Source organism: Dromiciops gliroides, chromosome 4 (assembly GCF_019393635.1).
Source record: "Dromiciops gliroides isolate mDroGli1 chromosome 4, mDroGli1.pri, whole genome shotgun sequence".
NCBI lineage: Eukaryota > Metazoa > Chordata > Mammalia > Microbiotheria > Microbiotheriidae > Dromiciops > Dromiciops gliroides.
The window spans coordinates 154,083,295-154,109,594 of record NC_057864.1 but is presented as its reverse complement, the minus strand read 5'-3'; the positions used below and the strand labels follow the sequence as shown (position 1 = coordinate 154,109,594).

The following is a 26,300-nucleotide window of genomic DNA, read 5'->3' as shown; positions in this document are numbered from 1 at the left end:
CACACTGATAACAAGGTTGATGCACGATTTGCCAGAGCTAGCTCAGCATTTAGGAGGCTCCGAAGGAAGGTATGGGATACAAAAGGTATTAGACTGATTATCAAACTGAAGGTCTACAAAGTCATTGTGCTGACCTCATTGTTGTATACCTGTGAAACCTGGACAGTGCACCAGTGCCACGCTAGGAAACTTAATCTCTTCCTTTTGAATTTTTAGGAAGATTCTGAGGATCACCTGGCAGCATAAGACATCAGACACTGAGGTCCTCTCTCAAGCTAAACTGCCAAGCATTCAAACTGTACTGCAGAAAGTGCAGCTCTGATGGGCAGGTCACATTTGAATGCCAAATGTATGCTTGCCTAAAAGACTATTTTATGGAGAACTCACACAGGGCAAGTGCTCACATGGTGGTCAGAAAAAGTAATATAAGGACACTCTCAAGGTCTCTCTTAAGAACTTTGGAATTGACTGCATGACATGGGAGATACTGACACAGGATTGCCCAGCATGGCATGCCCTCATCAGAGAAAGTGCCATGCTCTATGAGCAAAGTAAAATTGAAATAGCTCAGAAGAAACATGAGATGTGCAAATTTAAAGAATCCAACCCAAATGTTCAAAATTTTTTGTGCCTGACCCATGGTAGAGCATTTCAAGCTCCTATCAGTCAGATCAGTCATAGTCGGACACACTGTAACTTAACTAACATAGTGATGTCATTTTGGTCCTCTTCAAAGGACAAAAGACAACTACCAACCAACCAACCACTGGGTATAACAAGTCCTGCCACCCCTTATCTATGCATATCATTGATAGATGGGGAAACTGAGGCACACTCCAAGACAACTCTCTTCCTCCTCTCCCTCCATTATGCCGAATGGGAATAGAAGTAAGGTCTGATTGGGAAGAGGACCATAAAATCATGTACTTCAGAATGGTAAGGGACCTTAGAAATCTAGTCCAGATAACAGTTGAGGTCATTGAAGTCAGAGAAGTGAAAGGACTTGCCGAAAGTAGTGACAGAGTCAAGACAGGAGTCCAGGGCCGAAGATTTCAAAGTTAGTGCGTTCTCTTCTGCAAAAAGCTTTTTCTCCAGCCCCCCTTAATACTAGTGCCTTCCTTCCAAGGTTATTTCCAATTTATCATATCTTGTTTGCACATGGTGGTTTTGATGTCATCTCCCCTGGTGGACTGTGAGCTCTTTGAAGGCAGGGACTGTTTTTGCCTTTGCTTTTTAAGCCTTTAGCACAATGCCTGGTACATGCAAAGTGCATAATTAATGCTTGTTGATTTGATTTCTGCATTACATCAACTCCTGGCTCTTCAGGGCAAGGAGGCAATCCTATTCTGTTGGTGTGGCCTGCCCTGCCCTGCCCTGCCACCTTCTTCAAGCCTGGACAGGTGGTAACAGAGTGAGGTCACTCTCTCCTCCCTGGGGCCCCAGAGGCAAGGGGAGGGTTGGCTTCTGGGAGCTCAAGACTGACTCTCCTCTCCCACTTTCCATCTCAGGTGTTTTTTTTTTAAATCTCCGTTATTACTCTTTAATACATTTGCAAGATGGAGGAAGGCGGGTTGTGGCAGGGAGGTCTCTTCAGAGGGGACTCAGCATTCTTAGGCAGAAGCAATGCTGGAGCTGAGCGTGAAGGATAGTATTTGCTTGGACAAAAGTCCCTTCAGGGATCACCCTTTCAGCCCACCTTTGGGTCTGGCCCCTTGCTGGAGAGGGACTCATGTTCCACCTTGGAGAATTCCCATCTCTACCATTCATGCTCCTAGTCCCCCACCCCTCCCTCCTTCAGCTTCAAAGCCAGGTACAACACACAAGTGAAGTATTCTCAGTCTCTCTTTAATTGCCTGTAAAAACATCCCCCACACCTCACTCACACAGAAGGGGCAAGGGCAGACCCTGAGATCTATGTGGCTATCCTCCCTCTTCTTGCCCTGGGGAGGAGGAGAGACCCTTCTGGGGAAACCCAATTCAACCTAAGGGAGATAGTGCTATCCACATCCTTCCCCCGGCCCAGCCAGTATCTGTGCCTAGGTACCAGCTGGGGACATTATCAGTGCCCCCAGTACCCCTGCAGGTGTCCCTGTTCAACCTTGCCCATAGGTCCTTGTCCCACCAGCACAGAGCATTCATAGCAACGTGGCTTGCTCCGAGTGGCTGATGGGCTCATGGCGAGCAGGCAACCGTGCCCGGGTAGCATCACGGCGACGTCGGAAGGCCAAGAACTCCTCGCGGAGTGCAGCACAGCGTTCCTCTGGCCCAGGGGGCTGGGCAGTGCCCCAGGAGGACCCCTCTGGCTCCTTGGAGCCTGTGAGAGCATGAAGCAGGGGATAGAGAGATGGAAGGATTTTTAAGCAACAGATTTAGAGGATACAAAAAGCTTCAGGGGACTAGCTATGTGAGGGACATGGAAGAGAGAGCACCTAAGCCAACCTCCCTTGTGAGAGTAAGACAGGGAATATCCTATTATCCCAGAATAGAGAGACTAGGCGTACAACTCCAAACCAAAATTTGGCTAGGAATGGAGAACAAGCAGGCACCAAGCTGAATCCAGGGCTGGAGAGGGAGGAAGAAAAAAATCATGGGGGTAGCTAGGTAGTGTAGTGGATAAAGCACCGACCCTGGATTCAGGAGGACCTGAGTTCAAATCCGACCTCAGACACTTGACACTTAATAGCTGTGTGACCCTGGGCATGTCACTTAACCCTCATTGCCCCATATAAACAAAAACAAAAACAAAAACAAAAACAAACAAACAAAAAATCATGGAGTAGAGAGATGCCCAGTGAACTGAATTGGGAAGGATGCTGGAGCCTGATCCCCTGCACTGAGGTCTCACGCACCTAGTTTCAGTTCCGGTTGGACCCGGAGGCCACCACCCCTCTGCCCCAGCTGCAGTGATTCGAGCAGTTCCAAGTCCCCAGGAAGCTCAGAGTCCCACTCATAATTTTCATCCACTGAAGTGTTCCTCCTGTAGGCATATAATTGTGTGTGTGTGGGAGGGGGGGGTTATGGAGCAGAAAGGTTTGGGACAGTATGCACCCCCTCGCCTGGGGATGGCTATGGAAGGTGCCCTCAGCTTCAGAGGAATGCCCACAATCAGGGATTAGCCACTACTTCAGAGGACCCTAAGGAGATGGGTGAATCAAGTTTCTGGCCCAAGGGAGGAATAGAGAGGACAAAGAGAAAAGGGAGGGCAACAGAAAAGGGAGAGGGGGATCAGGGATTGGGACCCCGGGTTGGGAAGACACTATCCTCACCTCTTACTGACAGTCAGCACATGTTCTCTCCGAGGCCACCTTTCCAGGCCAATTCCTCCACTGGTCCAACTGCTGGTGTCCCCTGAGGGGGGACTGAGGTAGCTGCCCCCAAGAGAGGGGGCCAGTGAGGGTGGGCGAAAGAAGGAGGCACTACCCCTTCCACTGCTCTGGCTGGTGAGGCTGCCTCTGGGCACAGCAGGAGGAGGCCCAGGCAACCCCCTCTCCCGAAGCATCCAGTCCGCCAAAGCAGTATAGGATGAATCAGAGCCCCCCGCACTGACCCCACTCCCAGGCAGAACTGCCTTAGGGAGGCCGAATGGGGAGCCCAGAGGTCGAGAGAGGGTTGTCTCGGGAGCTGGTCGGGTGTCCATGTAATCAGGGTGTGGGGCAGGGTTGGGTTCTTCAGTAGGGGGCCAGTCCCCATCAACGTTCATCTCCCGGAAGAAGGGGAGACTCAAATACTGGAGCAGGGGACCAGGGGCTGGCAGGGGGCTAGGTGGCGGGCCCACAGGACTGATGTCAGGAATATAAAGGGGTTGGGCCACTCCACTGGGACTGCTGTTGCTACAGTCAAATGAGGGCGCCTGGCGACGGCCTTTGCTTTGGGGCTCATCTTGGCCCTGGGTCAGCAAAACCTGGGGGGTCCCGGCACCTGGTCCCATGACAAATCGCCCATCAGGGCCTCGGCAGATTGGTTCCAGGGGCAGTGGGCTGGGCAGAAGCTGGGCAGGAGGACTGGGGAGCTGGGTGGTCTCCCCCCACAGCAGGCTTTGTCGAAGGCTGAGAGACGGGGACTCCTGGAGTTTGAGTTTCACCACGCTGTCAGGGCTGCCCGAGCCTGGAGCAGAACTGGGAAGGGGTGGGGCATCAGTGCCCACATCAGCATGGAGGGGGCACAGAACACTTCTAACAGATGGGACATGAGACACTTGCAACAGGACCAGACAATGCCAAGGAGATGAAGGCAGGAGGCAAAGCCAAAGTGTCTACACAGGGGTTCTTAACCATTTTTGTCATGAGCCTCTGTGGCAGGAGTGAATCCTGTGGACTCTGGCTCAAAATAATGTTTTTAAATGCACAAAAGAAAAAATATAGATTACAAAGGAAACCAATTCTATTGTGATTCTTATAAAAAGTTTTGTTTTGTTTTGTTTTTTAAGTTTATGGACTCCAAGTTAAGAACCCCTATTGTAAAGGAAAGAGAAGAACAGCACGGGGGACTGGTAAGACTGAGCCTCGACTGGAAAAAGACCCTGGCCTGTAGGAAGGCTGAAGGTACATCTTCCCTTCCTCAGGGCCCCCATTGGATCTGCTGCAAACTCCTGCCCCAATCAAGCCCCAGCCACCCCCAAGTCCCGACCAACTGCTGCCCCACCTAAGGTGAAGGAGAATGAAGGAAGTAGCACAGCCCAGGGCACAGCGGGGTCAAAGGACTAGGGAATGGAAGAACTTACTTCGGAGGTGACTTCCTTGGGGGGGAGAAGATGAGTGGTAGATCTGGAAGGGTGTGAGAACAGGGGGATGATGACAGTAATGGAGAGAGGAATCTGGTCTTTCGTTTACTCCATGCTCCAGTCCCTGGGCCATGGTCCTCTTACCCACCCCATGGAGCCCCCAGTCCCAGCATGGGAAGCTCCAGATGTCCTCTAGAGGGAGTGGGAAGGAACAGGGGCTGGGGCAGAGGTCGTTAGGCCTCTGTGATGGGGCATGGCACAGGACTGTGAGAGGGCAAAGAGAGGTTGTACATCACAAGTAAGTATGGATGTGGGGTAAGAACATAGGCCCTGGGTGGGGCCTAAAGGTGGAATGGGGAGAATCAAGCTGGCCTGGGGCTTGGGTGGGATGAAGAAGAGGGCCTAGGTGAGAGGACAAGTGAGGCTGGGGTACATCCCCCCCCACTTGGGGTATGAGTGAGAAGCTGGGGTCTAAGTGGGCAACAGAAGCCAGGTAGCAGCAGGGTAGGGCCTACCTCGGTGGCGCTTTCGGAGTCTGGCAGCCCGACGTCTATTCATGGCACAAGCAGCCACTGTGCTGATGAGAATGGCTACACTCAGGAAGCAAACACCACCTACCACACCAGCCAGCACAGGCTGGGGCAGCAGGCCAGGAAGCTGTGTCCGGGAAGGGTACACCTCCATGCCTGAGTGTGGAGGAGGAGAAAGGAGAAGTCAGTGTGGGGCAGCTGAGGTGAGCAGAATGATCCCCAAGATTCTGAGAGCCCACCATTCCCAAAGGTGGGGAGGGTCCACTCCTCCTTCAACCCCAGCACAGACCTGCCCGGGCCTCACCGGCTGTAGAGATGTTGGCCACGTTGCTTGGGTCACTGATGTAGCTGCCAGCAAAAGCCACCAGACGGAATTCATAGAAGGAATCCTAAATTGGGGCAAGAAGGTCAGGGTGGGGGGCATAGGGCACAGCTCAGTGTCCTACATAGAGCAGGCACACAGCAAAATGTCTTTTTTTTTTTTTTTGCCAGGCAATGAGGGTTAAGTGACTCGCCCAGGGTCACACAGCTAGTGTCAAGTGTCTGAGTTTGAACTCAGGTCCCCCTGAATCCAGGGTCAGTGCTTTATCCACTGCGCCACCTAGCTGCCCCCAGTAAAATATCTTTTTGAAGGTGACTGGGAGAAGGGAACAGTGAATAAGGAGCAGAAGAGTCACCTGGGAAATGATGTCAAAGGCCATAGGAGGAAACCCCCTCAGAAGAAAACGAAGAAAACCTACTACCTTCCCATCCTGGAGAAGCCACTGGTCTAGCTAGGGCCCATTTTCCCAACTGGCAACACCCTAGCCCAGACCTTCCCAAAGGGTCCCAGCCATATCCAGGCTTCACTCCAGACCCAGCATTCTCTCACTCTCTCTGATTGCTCCACCCCCTTGTCTGCAGCTTGGCTCCCATACCCCTCTCCTCTAGCCCTTCTCCCCACTCCTCGCTCCCCTTTATGAGTAGAGACTGTCTCATTCGTGTTTGGATTTCTAGCATCTAGCAGTGCCTGGAACATAAGTGCTTAAATGACCTAGTTCTCTCTTTCTTTCTTTGTCATTCTATCTCTGTCTCTCTCCCCCTCCCCTCCTCCTTCCCAGAGCCCACTAGCCTCTCTCTCCTACCTTGATGAGCCCAGGCACCAGCAGCTGAGTGTCAGTTCCACTGATGTCCCTGTCCAGCACCTCCCAGCCATGGGAGCCATGCCGGCCCTCCAGGGCATAACAGGCCAGTGTTTCCGGTGCCAGCAGTGGAGGCTCCCAGTGCAGCAGCACACCTCTTGGTGTCTTCACTGCTGTGAGTCCTCGGGGTGGGGACAGGGGTAGTTGGGATTCCATAGGGTGTGACATAGGGACCTCCTGGGTGGTTGGGAGTCCTGCTTGGAACAGTGGACACTCAGGACAGACAGAGGTTGCTTCACTTCCCCATAACCTTTCTGCTTCTTCAGTTCTCCAGGTCTTCCTCTTCTCCAAATGCCTCATCTGAATCCTTCCACAATTCTGAAGCACCCATTCTTTTTGGAAACAATATTCCCACTTCCCAGCTCTTTCTTCAGTCCCCTAACATTCATCTTCTTCACATGATTGTAAACTGTGTAAGTCAACACCACCCTCGCCAGCTGCCCCCATACCCAAGTCCCCAAACACCTCTCTCTCCCTTCTCAGTTCCTCATTCCTGGCCCCACTCAAGCCCCTCTCAGCCTGCTCCCACACCCCTGCCCCTTCCCCCAGCTTTATCTTTGTAGCTCTTGGGAGAAGTCTCACCGTCAGGAGAGGACAAGATGATCTCACTGAACGGGCCGCTCCCTAGCTTATTCTGGGCCAGGACACTGAATTGGTAGCTGGTATGGGGTTGTAGACCTGCCACCACTAGGTGGGCAGCACCTGCAGGCACTGGCAGGGATATCCAGTCATGGTGGGCACGGTCAGGACGCTTGGCCCTGTGGAAACCAAGGGCAAGGAGATTAATGAACTGGGGGAGGTTTGGGGCCCAGAGGCAGTGAGATATGGTTTCCTGAAAGGCTTGTCCAGAATTTTCTGGGATTTGAGGGATAAAAAGGGGGCAGGATCATGAGAGCCCTCGGGTCCCAGGAAAACCAGTGGTCTGGGTCTTCCTGTTCCATCAACCACTCCTTTTTCTATGTGTCCTCCTGTCCCCTGAGGGGCTGGCTCCTGCTCTCATTCAGAGGAACTCAAAGCCCAGGACTGAGCCAGATCAAACTGTTCTCAGACTTTTGTTTATGTGAGTTCTATCTATTGATATTTACCATATTAGAAACTAAAACACCATAGTATTATTACAAAAAAAGTTTTGACCTTGTGGACGCTCTGAAAGAGTCTTGGGGACCCCCAAGGGTCTGTGGACCACATTCTGAGAACTGCTGTTATAGACAAGAACCACTGAGACAGAGAGATAAGAGATCTGGGGAAACATCTGGGGCGGGGAGTGGAGAAGGGACAAGGAAGAGGACAGTGGGATTGAGGTGGTTAAGGAAAAGAGAAAAACCTCAAGGAACTGGCTGGGAAGAAGCAGCAGGTAAGGGAATACTCACAGAGGTGTATACCACACACTGAATCTCTGTAGGTAGCCACCATCAAAACCAGGTTCCCAGGAGACATTAGCCCCCTCAGGCAAGGACAGCACAGACACATTGGTGACAGCATGGGGACTGGTGCCTTGTTAAGGGGAAGGAAATAGGCTAGGGTTAGGGTTAGGGGATTAGGAAGGAGACAGGGCAGGGTCTGGATAGAGGCGCAAGTCTTCTTTCCTGAGGTCCTTCTATGTCTAAGCCCCTTTCCATGCTCCTCCATCTTCCTTAAAACCTTAAGTCCCTGGAGCCAACCCCCAACCCTGTCCAGATTCCCCATCTGTCCCCACCCCAAGCTCCCTGCCCCAAACCCCAACCTCTGGACACTGACCTAACACGTAGACATTAGTGGTGGTTGCCACACGAGCCACAACATTGCTGGCACTGCACTCCCAGCGCCCATGGGCTTCTTTGCTCAGTGGCCTCAAGACCAGGCTGCTGTTATCATCTACCTGGGCCTCACCCCGTAGGCCTCGGTCCACCTGCAGAAGAACCACCTGTCACTCCTCATGACAAAGACTACCACAGGCACCTCTCATCCTCCCTAACACTACTCCACCCCATGCCTGAGAATGGGATCCTGGAATTCTCTGCCTCCTCCTCAGAAGAGGCATTTGGGCTCTTTCTTCCCACCAGATGCCTAAGGATGAAAGGGTAGGAGGTAAATGAATGCTGAGTACTATGGGGCCCGGGTCTGGGTGTCTCACCTTGGCCCAGGTGATGGCGGGGGTGGGGTCCCCATGGGCAGAACAAGGGATGAGCAATTCCCTCCCCACCTCTTGGAAATACTCTTTCTTTGGTTGTTCAATGAAAGCTGGTGGAGCCTGAAATGGAGATGGAGGTTTGAAGGGTAGAAGGACAGGGAGGGAGATCCAGCAGCACCCCACCTCCCACCCCAACTCACTCTCAACACGTATGTGTTCGCCCCCTGCTGGTGGCCTCTCCTATCACTTAGCCCTCTCACTTCCCCTGATTTTCTCTCACTAGTTTCCCTCATTTTTCTGACTCCCCATGACTTCAGCTGAGGTGGCAGGAAATATGAGAAGGGAATTTATTTCCAAGGAGTCAGATGACCCCTTGTGATAGACAGTCAACTGAAGGGCTTGGACCACTATAGAAGAAAGTGAAGTGTTTGTGTCAGGACAGGAGGATCAGGAGGGAAAAGTTCTCCGGTTCTTGTTTTGGTGGCCTTCCCATTCTAGAAATCCAGATGGGCCGGGAGAATGAGTTGCATCATCCTTCCTACGCCTGGCAGACTGATTTACCTCATCTATAAATCAAGTCACATCATGATTCTGCTCAAAATTCTTTCATGACTCCCTCCATACAAAGGACATTTCATTAACCTGAATCTAGCATTCAAGTTTCTCCACAGCCTAGCACCACCTTTATCTGAGGCAGCTGGTGAGGAAGTGGATAGAGTGCTGGGCCTTAAGTCAAGACAGACTCAAGTTCAAATCTGGCCTCACACACTTACTAGTTGTGTGATTCTGGGCAAGTCACCTAACTTCTTAGGTTTGCCTCCATTTCCTCAACTGTAAAGTGAGAATATTATTACTGCCTACCTTGCAAAGGTTGTTGTGAGGATGTAGTGAGGTAATATTTTTCAAGTGCTTAGCACAGAGTAGGTGCTACAGTACCTCTCCCCTGTTCCATATACTCTAGCCAAGTTGGACTACTCTCTCTCCCCAAATGTACTTTGCATTTTCTCACTTCCATGCTTTTGCTCATTATGTTCGCAGTTCCAGAATGTTCTCATTTCCCTTCACCTGTTCAATTTCTACCCATCATTTGAAGCCACAGACTATCATCTTCCTTTTGGGTGGGGGCTGTTTAATTTTTTTTTGTCTTTGCATAAGATGTATGCACTTATAAAGGTACACATAAACATTCAGTGAATGAATGGATGTTGAAATTGAAGTGAATTAAAGCTCCTTGCCAGCACTAGCCTTCCCCCTTCAATCTCACACAGCCCTTTATTTTGCAGCTCTCTAATGCCATTAGGTATCATTGTTTATTTAGTGCTGCAGACTTTATTCTCCTATTAAATCATAAACTCCATGCTCTCTTTTTAAGCTGGACTTCCTTAAATGTCTAGCACAGTGCTCTGCACAGAATGGACGCTGGTCCTGTCCCTTCTCCCCACCCCATCCCGTTATCTCACCTGGTAGTGCTGAAACTAACACTGGGAGTTAACAGTAACTCTGGTCTGAGAGCCAGCATCAGAGGACTTCTGCCATGGCTGCCTCAAGATAAGGAGAGCCTGGGTGGTCCATGGACAGAAGACCCTCACTCACCTTAAGCAGCACACGGGTTGGGGAGGAGGGCCCAGCAGTGCCATGGCTATTGTAGGGAGTGCAGGTGTATTCTCCTAGGGCATCCTCGTTCCCCAGGGCAATGACCAATGAGCCATCTGAAGCCTGGGACCAGCCTGGGAACTGAGGGTGGGACCATACAAACCACAGAATATCAGAGATTGAAGGAGACATTACAAGGTATTGAGTCTACATCTCCTCCCATTTTTAGAGATAAGGAAATGAAAAATTAGAGTCCCCCCACACATGACCCCACATCTCCTGATCCCATTCAGCTTCCATTGTGACCTTTCCCCCCTCCTCCAAGCCAGCACCTTGTCTAGCTGCAGGGCCTGGCCATCTTTGGTCCAGTTGACAAAGAGCAGAGGGGGATTGGCACGGGCGGGACATCGGATCACTCCCTGCATGCCCACAGGCAAGGGTGTCTCTGGGGGCATCACTGTCACCTGGGCAGGGTCTGAAGGGAAGCAGGTAGCAAAGAGAGGTAAAAGACATATAGGTCAGAGTAAAGTATCCCAGGCCATCAAGGGGTAGTGAGGAAGAAAGGGTGGGGATGGGAGTCTAGGGATGTGAGGCAGAGGATGACAGACTGGTAGTGATGAGCAAAAGGCTTTAGAAGAAGAGGCCAAAGGGGCAGCTAGGTGGCGCAGTGGATAGGGCACTGGCCCTGGAGTCAGGAGTACCTGAGTTCAAATCCGGCCTCAGACACTTAACACTTACTAGCTGTGTGACCCTGGGCAAGTCACTTAACCCCAGTTGCCACACTTAAAATTTAAAAAAAAAAAAAAAAGAGGCCAGAAGCACAGAGCACAGAGATCTCTGAGCTAGGAGAAGGGCTTACACAGCACTGTGAGGTAGGCAGATGCTGAGGGGGGCTGGCGAAGGCCGTTGCTTGGCACACAGGTGTAGCGTCCAGCATCATCAGGCTGGGTAGCCTGCAGCCAAAGGCTCCCATCCACCAGGATCCGAACTCGGGGTTGCAGGCGGCTACAAGGCAATATGTGCAGAGAGTGTGTAAAGGATTCCTGCAGCAGGCAGGGGAACAGCACTTGTAGCTATTTATGATCTGATAGACCACCCTCTCCATGATTTTCCTCATGTGAGTTTCTTCCCACCTATACCTTGGAAGTCAAGAAGGGACTGGTGGGAGAAAAACAAAACAAAACATTCTTTATCTCTGATGAACAAGGGAGATAAAAAGGGACATCTACAGCCAGTCCAGGAAAATGGGTGAGGGGGAGAGCGTGGTAAATCTGGGGACTGGCCCCAGTGAAGAGAGTGGGGTCACTATACTATCAGCTCTGAGGTGTGGATCCATTAGAAAAGAGGGGAAAAAAATTGTTGCTCAGGGAAGCCTGGTTCTCCAGTTTGATTGTACTATCCCCTCCCTTGCTATTTGGGATAATTTTCTTCCAGATGTTATCAGGGCCCATCCCACCCAGAAGAGAGTACCCCTCCATTCTTCTCCTTTCCCCACCCCAAACCTCCCCGTGGTCTGTTTCCATGCTGGGCAGACAGAACTAATGGAAAGCAGTTTCCTTAGTCCTCCCTGGGTCCCACCTGATGTGGAAGACATTGGTGCTTCCCTGGTACCAGCTGTAGGTGAGGTTGGCAGGGTGAGCCTGAGCCTGGCAGGCTAAGGAGGCATCTTGGGAGGCATTAACTGTGCTATTTTGGGGGGGCACCACGATGATCGGAGGTCCTGTGGGGGGAGCACATCAAAGGGAACTCTACCATACTCATCTCAGAACCACAGAAGAGAGAATGCTCTGCCCATTCCTTTCCCCATCTACACCTCCATCCCCTTGACCCTCTCCCTCAGACACACTACAATTGTTTGTCATGGAGATAGTAGAGCAACAGACATAGAGAATATCTCCACTTGAAATATTACACATAATCACATTTTTCTCTGCAAAACCAGCACCCCCCCCCCCCGACTTCCTAACACTTCCATTTTAGCAGGGAGAAGGCAGAAGGGGAAATGGATGGCAAAGGAAAGACACTTTACCAACATGCAAGCATAGACCTTGGCATCCTTAGGCTGATCAATGAGAGGCTCCCATCAACCCCTATGTGAACTCGGGGCTACAATCTAGGCTTTCTCCTATGTCCTGGACTACAGAGATTGGGATCATCTTTGACCCTTCCCTCTCCTTCAGTCCAGATGGCCATTCTAAGTCTTCTTGTTTCTTTCTTCAAAATTTCAGATTCTCCTTTTACTTTCCATTCCTATTTCCCTTGCTCTCATCACCTTATTCCACCTTAATACTTCAAAAGTTCTAGTCCCTTTCTCACTCCCAATCCTCATGCATATTGACCACTGCCAGACTAAACATCTTTAAACTTTTTCATGTTATTTCATATTCAAGAAAGAAGCATGGCTCCCATCTTCCTTAAGAGCACAGGAGCTGGGGCAGCTAGGTGGCGCAGTGGATAAAGCACTGGCCCTGGATTCAGGAGAACCTGAGTTGAAATCCAGCCTCAGACACTTGACACTAGCTGTGCAAACCTGGGCAAGTCACTTAATCCTCATTGCCCTGCCAAAAAAATAAAAAAGAGCACAGGAGCTAAATAGGTGGAAGAAACTCTAGAGATTCTAAGATTCAATTCAACATTCATTAAGTACCTATTATGTTCTAGGCACTATGCTAGGTGCTAGAATCTTAGACTTTGATCTGGAAGGAACCTAAGAGACTATCTAATCCAATCCTCTGTTAAGGGCTAAAATTCTAGCTAGTCTGTCTAAAATAACTAATGAGTGGTTGCCAATAAATTATAAGCTTTAGCAAGAGTTAGACTTTTAAGCATTTATTAAAGAGAATAAGAATTTGGTAAAGAGAGAGAGAAAGGCCTAGATTCCTATCTATTAAAGGGAGAGCACATTTCTAGCTCCGCTCTCCACCAGAGTCCAAAGGAAAGCACGTGAGACTGAGCGCCAGTCTCTTCTTTCTTCCTCCCACTACCCAACGACACTTCCTGATGCCAAAGAAAAGACTCCTGTTCTTGCCTTCAAAGACCTTCGCTTCATGGGTGGAACTCTTCTACAGTAAGTCTCCAGCAGGTGGCGTCATTCCAATCGTTACACCTCTCATTTTAAAGGATGAGGAAACCAAAAGTGTGAAAGATTGAGTAACTGGCCCATGGTCACACAGGTGGCAGAGTTGGGGTCTCAGGTCCTCTGGTTACAAACCCATGGATGTCTCTATTTTCATCAAAATGTGTCCTAGAGAGTTGATCTAGTGCTACCTCACTTTACATATGAAGAAACTGAGGTCCAGAGAGGGTAAACATTTCTATGGCATTGAGCCTGAACGTCTCTACTTGGCTCTTGAGTGGAGAGCTAAGTGGTACTGTGGCTACAGTACTGGATTAGGAGTCCAGAAGACCTGAGTTTGCATGCTAGCTGTATGACCCTGGGTAAATCATTTAACCTCTCAAAGCTTCAGTTTCCTCATCTGTAAAAAAAAATAATAGCACCTGCCTCCTAGGGTTGTAGTGAGATTCAAATAAGATAACACGTGTAAAGAGTTTTGTAAACCTTAAAGCACTATAAAAATGCTAGTTATTATAATTTTTAAAGACATTACTTAATATAAATCACAAACTTTTAGAAGTAGAGAGAACTTCAGAAGACACTTAATCAAATCTATACCTGATCAAGAAGCCCTTTTGAAGCAGCTAGCTGGTAGAGTGGTTAGACTGCTGCACTTGGAGACAGGAAGACGTGTGTTCAAATCCAGTCCCATACCTGCCAGCTGTGTGACCATGGGCAAGTCATGTAACCTCTATCTCAGTTTTCTCAACTGCAAAATGGGAATAATAGCACCTACCTTGCAGCCCTGTTTCAAGGATCAAATAAGATACTTGTAGTGCTTAGCACAGTGCCTAGCACATAGTATGAGTTTAATACATCCTTCCTTGCAAAAGAATGCTGAAAAGCAGTCACCTGATTTATGGAGCCAACCAACACAACACAACTCCACTCCACTCCAATCTGGTCTTTCCATTATCTCCCTGCATATGAATGCTCATTCATTCATTCATGCTTTCACTCTTGCTGTCCGGCCGAGTTGAAATTCCTTATCTCCTCCTCTTCTCTACCTATCTAAATTCAACCCATCTTCCAATTCCCAGCTTAAGTCCCACCACTTCCATGAATCATCCTTCCCCAGAAGTCCCAATGCACTGATGGCCAATGCTATCCCATTCTAACACTTGCTTCTGGGATGGCTTTGTGTGCTGGGGTGGGGGTGGGGGAATAAGGACTGGGAAGCCATGGATATTTATTCCTATAGGAAGGACACAGGGTCTGAATAGGAGCCAACTCTTCTGTGCACTAATCCCGGCCTCTCCTGTCTCTCAGGAGTGCAGCCCTTCTATCAACCCCCTGCCACTGTCTTCAGTTCCTCCCTATATAATGGCTCCTTTCCTGCTGCCTATTAATGTGCCAAGGTCTCCCCTACCCTTTAAAGACTTTCATCCAGCCCTGTTATCTCCCCAAGTTACCATCCCTTATCTCCTTTTCCTTTCTCAGCCAGAATAAGTCATCCAAAGGGCAGTGTACTTGGATATGCCTTGGATCTGGAGCCAGAGGATCTGGCTCTATTTGGGGGGGAGGGCAGGCTGGGCAATGAGGGTTAAGTGACTTATTCAGGGTCACACAACTACTAAGTGTCAAGTGTCTGAAGCAGAATTTGAACTCTGGTGCTCCTGAATCCAGGGTCAGTGCTTTATCTACTGCTCCACCTAACTTCCCCAGACCTAGTGCTATTAATATCTGAGTGACCTTATGTAAGTTATTAAACTTCCCTGGGAATTGTTTCTTCAACTGTAAAATGAAAAGGTGAGACTAGAAGGTCTCACCCAGTTCTCAACCCTGTGATCCTTGGCCATTGCTTCTGTTTCTTCTACAACAAATATAACATGATTGGGAGCATAGTTGAGGCTCAATAATTATTTGTAGATCTATTGATGCCCCTGAAACCTAGATGCTGTTTTTAGGGTAATAACTCATCCCGAGAGGCCCCTCTACACAAGCCCTTCAGACACCAGCTCTGTCTGTCCTCTGATTTCTCCATTCTGAACATCATATTCAATTCAAATTTTTAAAATATATTAGGTGTTCACTATATGCCAGCACTGTATGAGCTATCAGGAATACAAAAACCAAAAAGATGTTCCTGCCCTCAAGCAACTCCTGGTCTATGGGGGGGAATACAACATGTAGAGAGGTAAGTTAATTTGAGGAAGGAAAGAACATTAACAACTAAAGGAATTAAGAAAAGAGAAATGGGGGCTAGATCTATAGATGTAGGGTAGAGATGCCCCTGCATTAGATATAACAATGTAACCCAGGGGTTCTTAACCCTTTATTTAACAATGTAACCCAGGGGTTCTTAACCCTTTATTTAACAATGTAACCCAGGGGTTCTTAACCTTTATTATAACAATGTAAAGCCTGTGCCCTCCTTTTCAGAAGTGTTAAATGTATAAACTGATACAAAGAAAACAAATTATATTGAAATAATAGTTCTCTGAATGTTTTAAAAATAAATTCATGGACCCCAAGTTAAAAACCCATGAAGAGAAAAAAAAGTAAGAAAAACCCATGAAGATCTGTGAGATTACAAAGGGAGATATATGTATGTATATAGGTAGTTAAAGATGTATGATCAGCCAGTAAAGAAGAATGGTCAGACGCATAGGAGAGTCTGCGCAGTACATGTCAGGGGAGGAAAGAGAAGAGAGTATCCAGGAAGAGGGGATGGTCAACAGCATCAAAATATATAAAAGCATACAAAGTATATAAAAGTATACAAAAAGAAGGCATGGAGAAGGAATGAGAACTTTTTTCAAAAGGCTATTCAATTTAATAGTATAAAGATCATTGTAATCTTTGAGGGAGCAGTTTCAAGTAGTAGGGTCAAAAGCAGAACAGAGGGGCAGCTAGGTGTCACAGTGGATAAAGCACCTGTCCTGGATTCAGGAGTACCTGAGTTCAAATCTGACCTCAAACACTTAACACTAGCTATGTGATCCTGGGCAAGTCGCTTAATCCCCATTGCTCTGCAAAAAACCCCCCAAAAAACAAAACAAAATAAAAAAACAGAACAGAACAGAGAAGAGGGTGAGAAAATGAAGAGGGGGGGTATGGATGACTTATTCTGGCTGAGAAAGGAAAAGGAGATAAGGGATGGTAACTTGGGGAGATAACAGGGCTGGATGAAAGTCTTTAAAGGGTAGGGGAGACCTTGGCACATTAATAGGCAGCAGGAAAGGAGCCATTATATAGGGAGGAACTGAAGACAGTGGCAGGGGGTTGATAGAAGGGCTGCACTCCTGAGAGACAGGAGAGGCCGGGATTAGTGCACAGAAGAGTTGGCTCCTATTCAGACCCTGTGTCCTTCCTATAGGAATAAATATCCATGGCTTCCCAGTCCTTATTCCCCCACCCCCACCCCAGCTTCTCCCACATCATCATCTTTTCCTTCCTTCCCCATCCCTTTGTCCCTATGCACCCTCTACCCTAATCCTTACCATGCACCAACAGGTGGGTAGCATGGGTGGCACTGCCCTCAGTACTGGAGGCATGGCACGTATAGATTCCAGCACTGGACTGCTCCACTCTTCCAATCCTAAGGGTCCCATTCTGCACCTGGGGGAAAAATGGGAGGGAGGAAAAGAGCTCCAATCTGTTTTAGTCCCAAGCATTGTCCTGTGCTACCAGAGATGACCAGCAGAGAGCAGCAGAATCCCAAGATCAGAAAGACCCCGTGGCTATGGGGCTAAATTCCAGGAATAGCTCAAGCCCAACTACCTCCAGCCTCCTCCTACTGGAAGGGGTAGTCACAGTCCCGTCATCCTCCCTGCCCATAGTTTCACCAGTCTCTACACCCTTTCCCCAATTTCCTTCCCTTGCCACCCTCCCTGCTTCATACCTGCATCTGGCCCTGGCCCTGGCCCAGGTCCCGCCCATCACGCTTCCAGGCCACAAGAGGCTGGGGGCTGCCACTGGCTGCACAGTGCAGGGTCACTGGCTCCCACTCTTGAACCTCTAATACTGGTGGGGGAGTCTCCAGGAATCTGGGAGGGGCTGTGGACAAAGCAGTTGTGAGGGGGCACAAGGCCCCGAGCAATCAATCAATGGGAGGAAGAAGTAGGATTTCTATCTTGGGTGGGTCAGCAGAATCATCCCCAACTCTGCACAGGAAGCATCCTGACCCTGTCCCCAGCCCAGGAAGCATTAGGGCCCCAGGGTCAATTTTCCCCCAACCAGAGGAAGAAGACACACAGACAATGAAAATGTAAGTCTAATCTCTAGCACAAAGCAGACTGCCCCTAAAGTTAATTAAATTGGATCCACAGTAGGATCTATAGCACAGATTTAGAGTTGGAAGGGACCTTAAAGGTCACTGAATTCAAGGCTCTCGTTTTACAAATGACAAAACATAGGCCAAGAAAGGTTAAGTGACTTGCCCAGAGTCACATCGCATTTGAGGCAGGATTTGACCCCAGGTCTTCTCCACTCTTAAATTCAGCCCTCTCCCCATTATACCTCAAAGACTCTCATCACTATGACCCTACCCACAGCTGCTCCTCCCTCCCAGCCCAGGCAATCGATGGCCCAGGGCCAAGATTGATGGGTGGAGCCGGGCCAGGATTAGAGGAACGTCAGGCTGGATGCACCCACACCCTCCCCCATATCGGACTTATTGGGAATTGCCAAGGGAGTGAGTTGGGCCTTTCAGAGGGAGGGGGGAAGGGAAGAGGCAATCTAGTCCTGGAGCCTAAATAGCTGGGGGAGTCTGGGCAAGTCTAAATCATATAGCCTGTGTTTCAGGATAAAAATGTCCTCTCTGCTCTGGGCTGAGCATTCAAAGAAGACAATGTGTGCCAACACACTTTGCAAGAGGGTTATATTTATACGTGGAAATGGGTACACAATGCCCAAGGGAAGGAAAGAAGAGGACTGGAGAAAAGTTGGAGGGGAAGGGAAGAAGGGAGAGAGGGTAGAACAGGGAGATGGAGAGAGAATGGAACTGTCCTTTTGATCGAAGCTTCTTAAACTATGGATCGCCACCCCGTGTTGGTTCATGGGACTGAATGTGGGGGTCGTGGAAAATGTGGCAACAGTAAAAAGTTCCACATACCTATTTTATATACCTATATATCATGTAAAACGGGGTAGCAAGCCCTGTTTAGAGAGAAAGATTAACCTCTTCCCGTTATCCCCCTTGAGCAGTTCCCACCTTCTAGCTCCCCTGCCCCCCACATTTCCTTCACTTCTACACTTCCCTCCTCCCCTCTAACGACTCTGTTCCCCAGCCCGTACAGTTAACTGTGAGGTGCACCCAGGAACCATTGGCGACATCATCTTCGGGATTGGGCTGATCCAGGAAGAGTACACGGCACTCATACCAACCCTGGTCCTCTGTCTGAAGCCTTTCAATTAGTAAGGATGCCCCTTCCTGTAGCCGCACACGCCCTAGAAGAAGAAACACAGGCGGAAAGGATTATTGTATCATCTGAAAAATTCCTTATGGACACCTGGGGCACCCCCTCGCCCCCTTGGATATTGGGAATTCTGCCAGAGCATACTAGCACAACTGGGAGAGGGATCTGAAAAAGCTGCTCCCTTTGTCCAGCACCCTTAGCCCGGCATCTCTCCCCACCCCACCCCCCTTCCCTCTTCTCCTCTTCCCTCTCCCACTTGCCCCTGCTTCTACAGCTGGGACCCACTCCAAACAAAAGGAAATACTGCCTTCAGCTCCTATATAGACAGCCCAAGGGTAAGAAGGCAGACGGACAAACATCTGGGGCTGCACAAGGCTCCTGGTTTAGAAGTGGAGTTGGGAAAAGAAAAGACACACTAGCTTTCAGTTTCTTCCACCTTTTGCAAAAATTAGCCTCTTCATCTCTTACCCCCAAAGACATTCCATCTCTAAAGTCCTTCTTCAGGAGTGTGAGCTAAGCTGAAACTGTTTGAAAGACCATAGAGCTACTAGCATCCCTTGTCATCCCCCCTCCCCCACTGACCCTGCCACCAACATCCACCCACCCTGGGAACCAGGGCCCCTGGAATTCTAATAGGGCTGGTTGTCCTGGCTGGGGGCCAAGTTTCTCCAGCCAAAGCCCCTAATCTCCCAGAGCTATTATCAGAGGCCTAAGCGCCTTAGGGTGGCTAGAACCCAGGTCAGCCAGGCAAACAGGCTGGGAGCAAAATCAGAGGCCTTGTTTCCTCACAGAGCTCCTTTCCCCCAGATGCTCATACCCTGGACTGATTTGAAGAATGATTGAATCACAGAACATCAATGTTGGAAAGGACCTCACTGATCATTTAGTCCAATCTATAAACTAACACTAATATAACCCACAAAAGTGATTATCTAACCTCTGCTTAAAGACCCAAGAAAAGGAGAAAACCCTCCCCCCCCCCCCCGCTTTTACTTACACACACATACACACACATGCACGAATGCATGCTCATGCACACGCACACACACTCCACTTTTGGATAGCTTTGTTAAAGAAGGGTTGGGTTTTTTTTTTTTTTTCAAACATCTAAACACACCTCTGCAGTTTCCATCTATTGTCCCTGATTCTCGTCCATGAAACTAAGTAGAAATGCCTTATGTCTCCTCCATGACAGCCCTTGAGAGACCTGAAAACAGCTATCATTCTCCCTCCTCCCATTCCCTAAGCGCCACCCCCACCCCCCTCCGCAGCCCACCTTCTCTTCTCTAGGCTAAACATGACCAGTTCCTTCAAAGGATCCTCCTAGGGCATGGACTCAAGGGTTTTCATCCTCCTGGTTGCCTGACTCTAGACACAATCAGAATGTCCAATTCACAGAGATTCATAGACATAGCCGAGCATAGCTCCATACAAGCATACACCTTGACTCATCTGTACAGACAGTTCCTACATCCATGCACAGAGCCAAGACACTAGGATTTATGGGAAATGTAGTGGAGAGACTAACATAAACCAACCCCCTAGACTCCTTTCTCCTTTCCCTCTTAAAAAACCCTCCAAGCAGCTTTGTAGAATTCCCCAGGTATTCATGCTCACACTTCCAGACTCATGGTTGGTCCTTCGTTCTGGTCAGACTTCCTGCTTTCCTTCTTTCAATTCAATAAGCATTAAACAACTACTTCAGACTAAGAAGCAGTTTAGGCAGGGAATACAAAGTTGGGGGGGGGGGCAGGGAGAGGAAGTTTTCTGACTTAAAGTAGCTCCCAGGTTAGAGGAGGAATACACAAATGAATATAAAAGTTTTGTTCCTCCCAATAAAATGTAAACTCCTTGAGGGCAAGGAGCAAAGTTTCCCTTTTGTCTTTGGATACTCAAGCCGAGCACAGTTCTTGGAGTGCTTGGGGTACAGCACAGTGTGCAGTACTATTAAGTATGTTACCAATGATGTTATTCCGTCATTTAATCATTTCCGACCGTAGTGGACCGTAATGCCTGTGGGGTTTTTCTTGGCAAAAATACTGAGTAGTTTGTCATTTCCTTCTCCAGTGGATTAAGGCAGAGAAGTTAAATGACTTGGCCAAGGTCACAGCTAGTAAGTGTATGGGGCTGGATTTGAATTCAAGTCTTCCTGACTCCTGGCCCAGTGTTCCATCCACTGAACCATCTAACTGCCCCTACCAAACACATAATATGTCCTTAATAAATGTTTATTGATTGATAGGCATAGTGGATGCCTAGACTAAATTAGTTATGCACATGGCTTAATGTAGTCTCAGAACCCAAAAGTACACTCTCAATACACATACATACATAGTACTCAACTCCACCTTTTTACTCCCTCTAATACCTCAATTCTGTCTCTTTGAATTCCCAATGAACAAAATCATGCCTTGGTCACATCCCTACCTCAGCTATAAGCTAGTTCCACTATAAAGAGGATATTATTAAGGATATTTGCATATTAAGGATACTTGCTATTGTTAAGGCCCATATTAACAAGTATTTATTCTGGTGGGTTATGTCCCTTTGCAAATCACTTAGATAGGCCCTGAGTTGCAGAGGTGTGACACATGGCATAATGGGTGAATGTGTTTAAAGGGTTTTCCATCTAATTCCCCTCCCAGATGATAAGCCTTGGCCAGGGAAGTAAATATTTAACCATATCCCTACACCTCTGGTTACTGAGTACCCTGGGCATAGGTTTACTAATGAAAACCAAAGATGTACAACGAACTCCAGTTGATATAGACTCAAAATCCCCAAGAAATGCAAGTAACCAGGTTGCTTCGATGGGTTTTAAGAGTGGTAACAGATGTCATGATGGTGACCCTGGAACACTGGGGTGCCCTTTGACTCATCAAAGATCAAATTGTGTTTCCTGATGTCTTCGTGCAAAGCATGTTTTAATAGACTTTGATAACTGCCACAAGATCTCTGTGGTAACTCTCAGTTAACCTGAATACTTGGTGTGGTGGAACACCTAACACAGAGCAGAACAGATGACACCAGTCTCCATGACTTACTCTGAGTGGCAGAGGCCCCCAGTGAACTCTGTTCTTTGCTAGAGATGATAAGATTGTTGGCAAGTCTGTCCTTCCTGGTTTGGGGTGGCACCTAAGGCAGAGTTCTGTGTTAATTATCAAAGAGCTGGAGATAATCCTTGACCTTGGAGAATAATGGGGGAGGTAAGACCACAGAAAAAGAGGAAGGCATGCAGGAGAATCTAGTGTAAATCATGTAGCTAAATATAGAGGGTATGAAGAATAAATTATGTAGAGAGAGATGCAGGGGAAGCCAGGAAAGGCTTCCTGGAAGAGGTAAATTCTGGGGTTTTTGAAGGAGACGCATGAAGGAGCACAGGGGAGAAAGGGTATTCTGGGTGGATGGAAGAAAATGGATGGAACATTTGTACTCTCAAGTTATCCAGGAATGAAAGAATGTCCAGCCACTTCTTTAGCCTGGGATATTTATACAGCATTTCACTTTTGAATGTTTAGAATCTGGCATTATCAATTGGATAGAGTGCCAGGCCTGGAGTCATGAACACTCATCTTCATGAGTTCAAATCTGGCCTCAGATACTTAATAGCTGTGTGACCCTGGGCAAGTCACTTAACCATATCTGTTTCAATTTCCTCATCTGTAAAATGAGCTGGGGAGGGAAATGGCAAGCCACTCCAGTATCTTTGCCAAGAACTCCCAAATGGGGTCATGAAGAGTAAGACCCAACTGAAAAACAACTGAATAACAAATACTAGTAGGGTAGGCACTGTGATTGCAACAGGGGAGGAAATGAATTCCCAGGCCAGCAGATGTTAGGGGGTTGCCTAGAGCACTGGGGTATTCAGTGAGTCCCTCAGGGTTACACAGCCAGTATATACTGGAGGCAGGGCCCAGACCTGGGTCTTTTCAGGTTGTCCTATATGCTTCAAACAGGAGTTGAGGGCAGGGAATGAATGGGCTGTAGTAATCTGTCTGCACCAGTGGCAGCCAGACCTAGGCCAGTGAAATCAGGAATCCATTGACATATAGAGGTATAGAGTGAGCTCAGGTTTCTTGAATGTAAGTCTATAAAGTCTTCAAGGATATGCCATCTATCTTCTACTTTTCTTTGCTCGCTCGCTCTCTCTCTCTCTCTCTCTCTCTCTCTCACACACACACACACACACCCATTGCTGCTAAGCATTCAACCAGTCCTGTTCAATTAATTCTATCTTCCACTTGAACAACCCATGTTTGAGCTTCCTTGATTTAGGGTGGGAGGCAAGGCAGAGTCTCTCTAGCTTATCCCACCATAAACACTAAAAGTTGCTCTCCCCCTAAATTACCTAGCTGCCAGTCCTTCCTTTCTAGGCAAGGAAACTCCAAAGTCATTGGCTCCTCATGGACCATGAGCATAGAGGCCTGGTTCTACAATCTCCCACTCATCCCCAAACTCTTCCCTTTTGGACATCAGGCTCTCCATTCTTCTTCTTCAGTAGAACACTAATTCCCCTCCCACTGGCCTCCACCAAGTCCTGAACTCATTTTCCCAAAGATATGCCCTAAATCTCAGGTCCAACTTGTCCCACCCCCTACAGACACCACTGCTTTTGTGCTGGTCTCCCCTACACTAGCCCAGAGGGTTTATGACAAAACATCATTGTCCTGAACAACTTCCACCTCCAGTTGCCAGGCAACTCTGTGGTTGGGAGTCCTCACACAAAGGCAGGAGAGGCCCTGGGGGTAGGGAGTGGAGAGTGGCAGGCAAGTGGGGGGAGGCTGGGAGTGGGAGTGGGGGTGGGGATAGAGAAGGGAATGCCTTCAACAGTAGTGCACTCAAGGGGTTAATAGGCAACAGGTATCTCTTACTTATCTGACTTCCTAACCCAGCATACTGTCCAACAATGGTGAGAAGGAGCCCCAAATTAACGAAAGGTACTTCCCTTATTCCCCATGTCCTTTCCCCAGAGACATCACCCCCAGGAGTCCTTAAGTACAATAAAAGGAGTAATAGAGAAAATGAGGCCAATAAAGGCACAAAGCCAGGTAGGTAGGTTGAGTAAGAAAGAGCAATAGAGAGAGAGAAAAGAGGGGAGACAGTAGGTGTTTGCTTGACAATTATCTCGGTTCACCCCTCCACCCCCACCCCCACAGAAGCCCTAGAGGAGAATTATCTGTTTGGGAGACTGACATCAAAGGGAGGGTGGTGGTGGTGGTGGTGATGGTGCTGGGTGAGGGTTGGAAAGGTAGAAAGTTAACAGTTCCCTTAGGGAATCATTGGGGGAAAGTCTTCTCCCTTAGCTTGAACTCCCTGCCCCCCACCACATTCTCGGGCAGGCAGGCAGGCAGGCAGCCCCACCTTTCTAATAGGAGAGGCTGCCCAGGCAGGTCCCTCTTACAAAGCTAGGGAGGCCCCACTCTCTCTTAGAGCTTGTATCTTCTCACAGACTCTAACCACACTAGGCGGTGGAGCTTTTTATTCTAGTGGCCTTAATTGGAACATCATTTGCATACACAGAGGGAGAGGGGTCCTGTGAAGTTGCCCAGACCCCTTCCCCCAACTGGGCCTCTAGCCAACAACTGTCCTTGTTTGAAAAAAATCCGAAGCAAATCACTGGGTATTCCTCCCCTAGGTACCTGCCAGTCTCCTCTCCTCTCCCACTGGCACCTCCCCCATAAGCTTCAGCCAATCCCACAGCTCCCTTCAGGATTCAAATTAGAGAAAGGGGTTGGCCTCTCAGGATCCCACTTCTCCCCCCTCAGTGGCCTCCACTGGGTTTCTCCTTAGGAGGTTCAGCATGGAAAAGACTTTGAGGATGGGGAAGTGGAGGGATACCTTCCTCAAAGTCTGAGGATTCTCCCACCCTCTCTACCACAAGATGTTCTAAACTCTGTCCCTATCCAACTCTGGTTGCTGGAACAACCTTTTCTTGATCCCTACCCCATACCACCCACCATCTCCATGTAATCTTGCTCTAGCCTCCTCCACTACTATCCCAAGGCTCTGGCTCTGGGGGTGGGTGGAAGGAGATGTCCCCAATTGTAGTGTGCTCGAGGGTTTAATAGAGGACAGGTGTCTATTTCTTATCTGTTGTTGAAGCCCTCCTAGGGGTCAGGAGGAAGGAGACAGTCTTATTCTTCCTTTGTCTTACCCCTTCCACCAACCCCTAGATTCAGAGACCAGAGCCTGCCCCTGGGCCCAGGCACCAGCCACCCAAGGACTGAGGGGTGGAAGAGAGGGACAGCCGAAGTGTCCAGTACCCCAGCCCCAGGTGCATGAAAGGGAAAGAAATACATCCTTCATCCAGGTCTCATCCCTTGTTTAAGCACTGGGTCACTCAGCTTCTAAAGGAGTTTCTCAGCAGCATCCTCCTTAATCATATGCCTCCTTCTCCTTCATTGTCAAGCTGTACCCTAATACTGTGATAGAATAGACTAAGATCTCCTGGAGGCCTGACCTCTGTGAAATGAGGGGCTTGGACTACATGACCTCTTAAGGTCACTGCCGGCTCTAAAACCATCATCTTTTCTTCTGCCTTTTAGCCTTGGGAAACTTCCCATGAGGAGACACAGGTTGGGCCCTGTGTCAATTATGCATGAGCTGAGGAGTGATGAAGGGTTGAGGAATCAGAGGATGGGGTCTGGAGAACAGGATAATTGGGTTTGCGATAAATCTGAGATGCTGGAGGAGAGTCTGATAGGATTTCAGGATGGGGTTAGTTCAGATACTTGGGGGCTGTGTTTGGGGAAGAGGGGGTGGATAGGGACAAAACGTGTACAGAATCCCGAGAAGTAGAGTTAGTATCAAATCCATAAAAATTAGGAATGGGGATAAGGGATCAGAGGTTGGGCACTAGCACGGGGGTCAGGGGATTAGAGGGCATGAGAAGCCAGGAAGCCCTGGCCCCCATCCTTATGGCACGGCTGCCTCTGTCAAAGAATGGTTCTTACCCACGTAGTGAGGATCGACACGGGGGGAATACAGCCCAAACTGGATGAAAATGGGAAGCAGGAAGCCAAAGCGCAACCACTCGATGACATGCAGGGGGGGCCTCCCCGTGGGGGGCAGGAGGTCACAGCTTAGCAAGGCACTCTCCCCAGTACGGCCCACTACAGTCACTGCCTCAGCTTTCACACGGCCTGTGGGGAGTGAGGGGAGAGAGGCAATGGAAGCACAGCAAGGAGTACTGGTATCAGGGTTATACAGGTGACTTAGGGTGGAAGGCTTTAATCCAATTTAAGAAACATTTATATGGGCCATCTGCTGACCCAGGTATATCCCCAAGGCCCACAGCCCTTCAGGACCCAGTCTGGGGCTAGGGGCTCTCTTTCTTCCCAAGCTGGGCCTTTACTACACTTCTCTAGTGTGTATATGTGGGGTTCTGGGCTTCTTGAGCCCCAGAAGGAGCTCACCGTCAGCCCCCTGACTGATGATCAGGCTGAGGGTGGCCAGGCCAAGGCACCAAATCATAGCACAGCTGTCCCACCCGGCCCCTCCTGTCCCCAAGGAGCCCTGACGGAGGGGCCGAGGGATGGTCCCTGGCTGAAGGGTGCTCTCCTCTGCTTTCCGGCAAACTCTTCAATTCCTCTGTGTTGCAGCCAGGGAGTTGTGACTGCAGCCAAATTTGATCTTTGGGAGACTTGGGGCCTTGGCCCAGGTAGCTCCAGATGAGGATATTCTCTGGGGAA

At 48.9% G+C, this 26,300-nt stretch overlaps 1 protein-coding gene across 2 annotated transcripts; it reads right to left on the bottom strand.

Annotated features, from left to right (window-relative positions):
• Positions 1–1,849: 1,849 nt before the first annotated feature.
• On the bottom strand, positions 1,850–26,082 carry IGSF9 (immunoglobulin superfamily member 9). Of its 2 annotated transcripts, none has more exons than XM_044005457.1 (20): positions 26,025–26,082; positions 25,563–25,751; positions 18,488–18,640; positions 17,094–17,248; positions 16,693–16,810; positions 11,713–11,854; positions 10,987–11,139; positions 10,467–10,554; positions 10,135–10,275; positions 8,545–8,661; positions 8,169–8,319; positions 7,802–7,925; positions 7,014–7,189; positions 6,375–6,625; positions 5,555–5,639; positions 5,236–5,406; positions 4,721–4,763; positions 3,267–4,115; positions 2,850–2,977; positions 1,850–2,314 (listed from the first exon to the last, which is right to left on the bottom strand). In XM_044005457.1, exons 1-20 carry the CDS (start codon positions 26,080–26,082, stop codon positions 2,136–2,138), a joined length of 3,471 nt encoding a protein of 1,156 aa, XP_043861392.1. In that variant the 3' UTR covers positions 1,850–2,135. The 2 variants fall into 2 exon arrangements, with proteins under 2 accessions (XP_043861392.1, XP_043861391.1); XM_044005456.1 differs by having other exon boundaries at positions 10,467–10,609; positions 10,994–11,139.
• Between the last annotated feature and the right edge of the window lie 218 nt (positions 26,083–26,300).

Excerpts from the sequence above, each read along its gene's own strand:
- IGSF9 (XM_044005456.1), bottom strand. The coding sequence starts at position 26,082 with ATGATTTGGTGCCTTGGCCTGGCCACCCTCAGCCTGATCATCAGTCAG. Across the intron at positions 8,662-10,134 it reads CAACCCGTGTGCTGCTTAAG|GCTCCACCAGCTTTCATTGA; the intron begins GTGAGTGAGGGT and ends TCTCCATTTCAG. Across the intron at positions 6,626-7,013 it reads CATCTTGTCCTCTCCTGACG|GACTCCCAACCACCCAGGAG; the intron begins GTGAGACTTCTC and ends TGTTCCAAGCAG.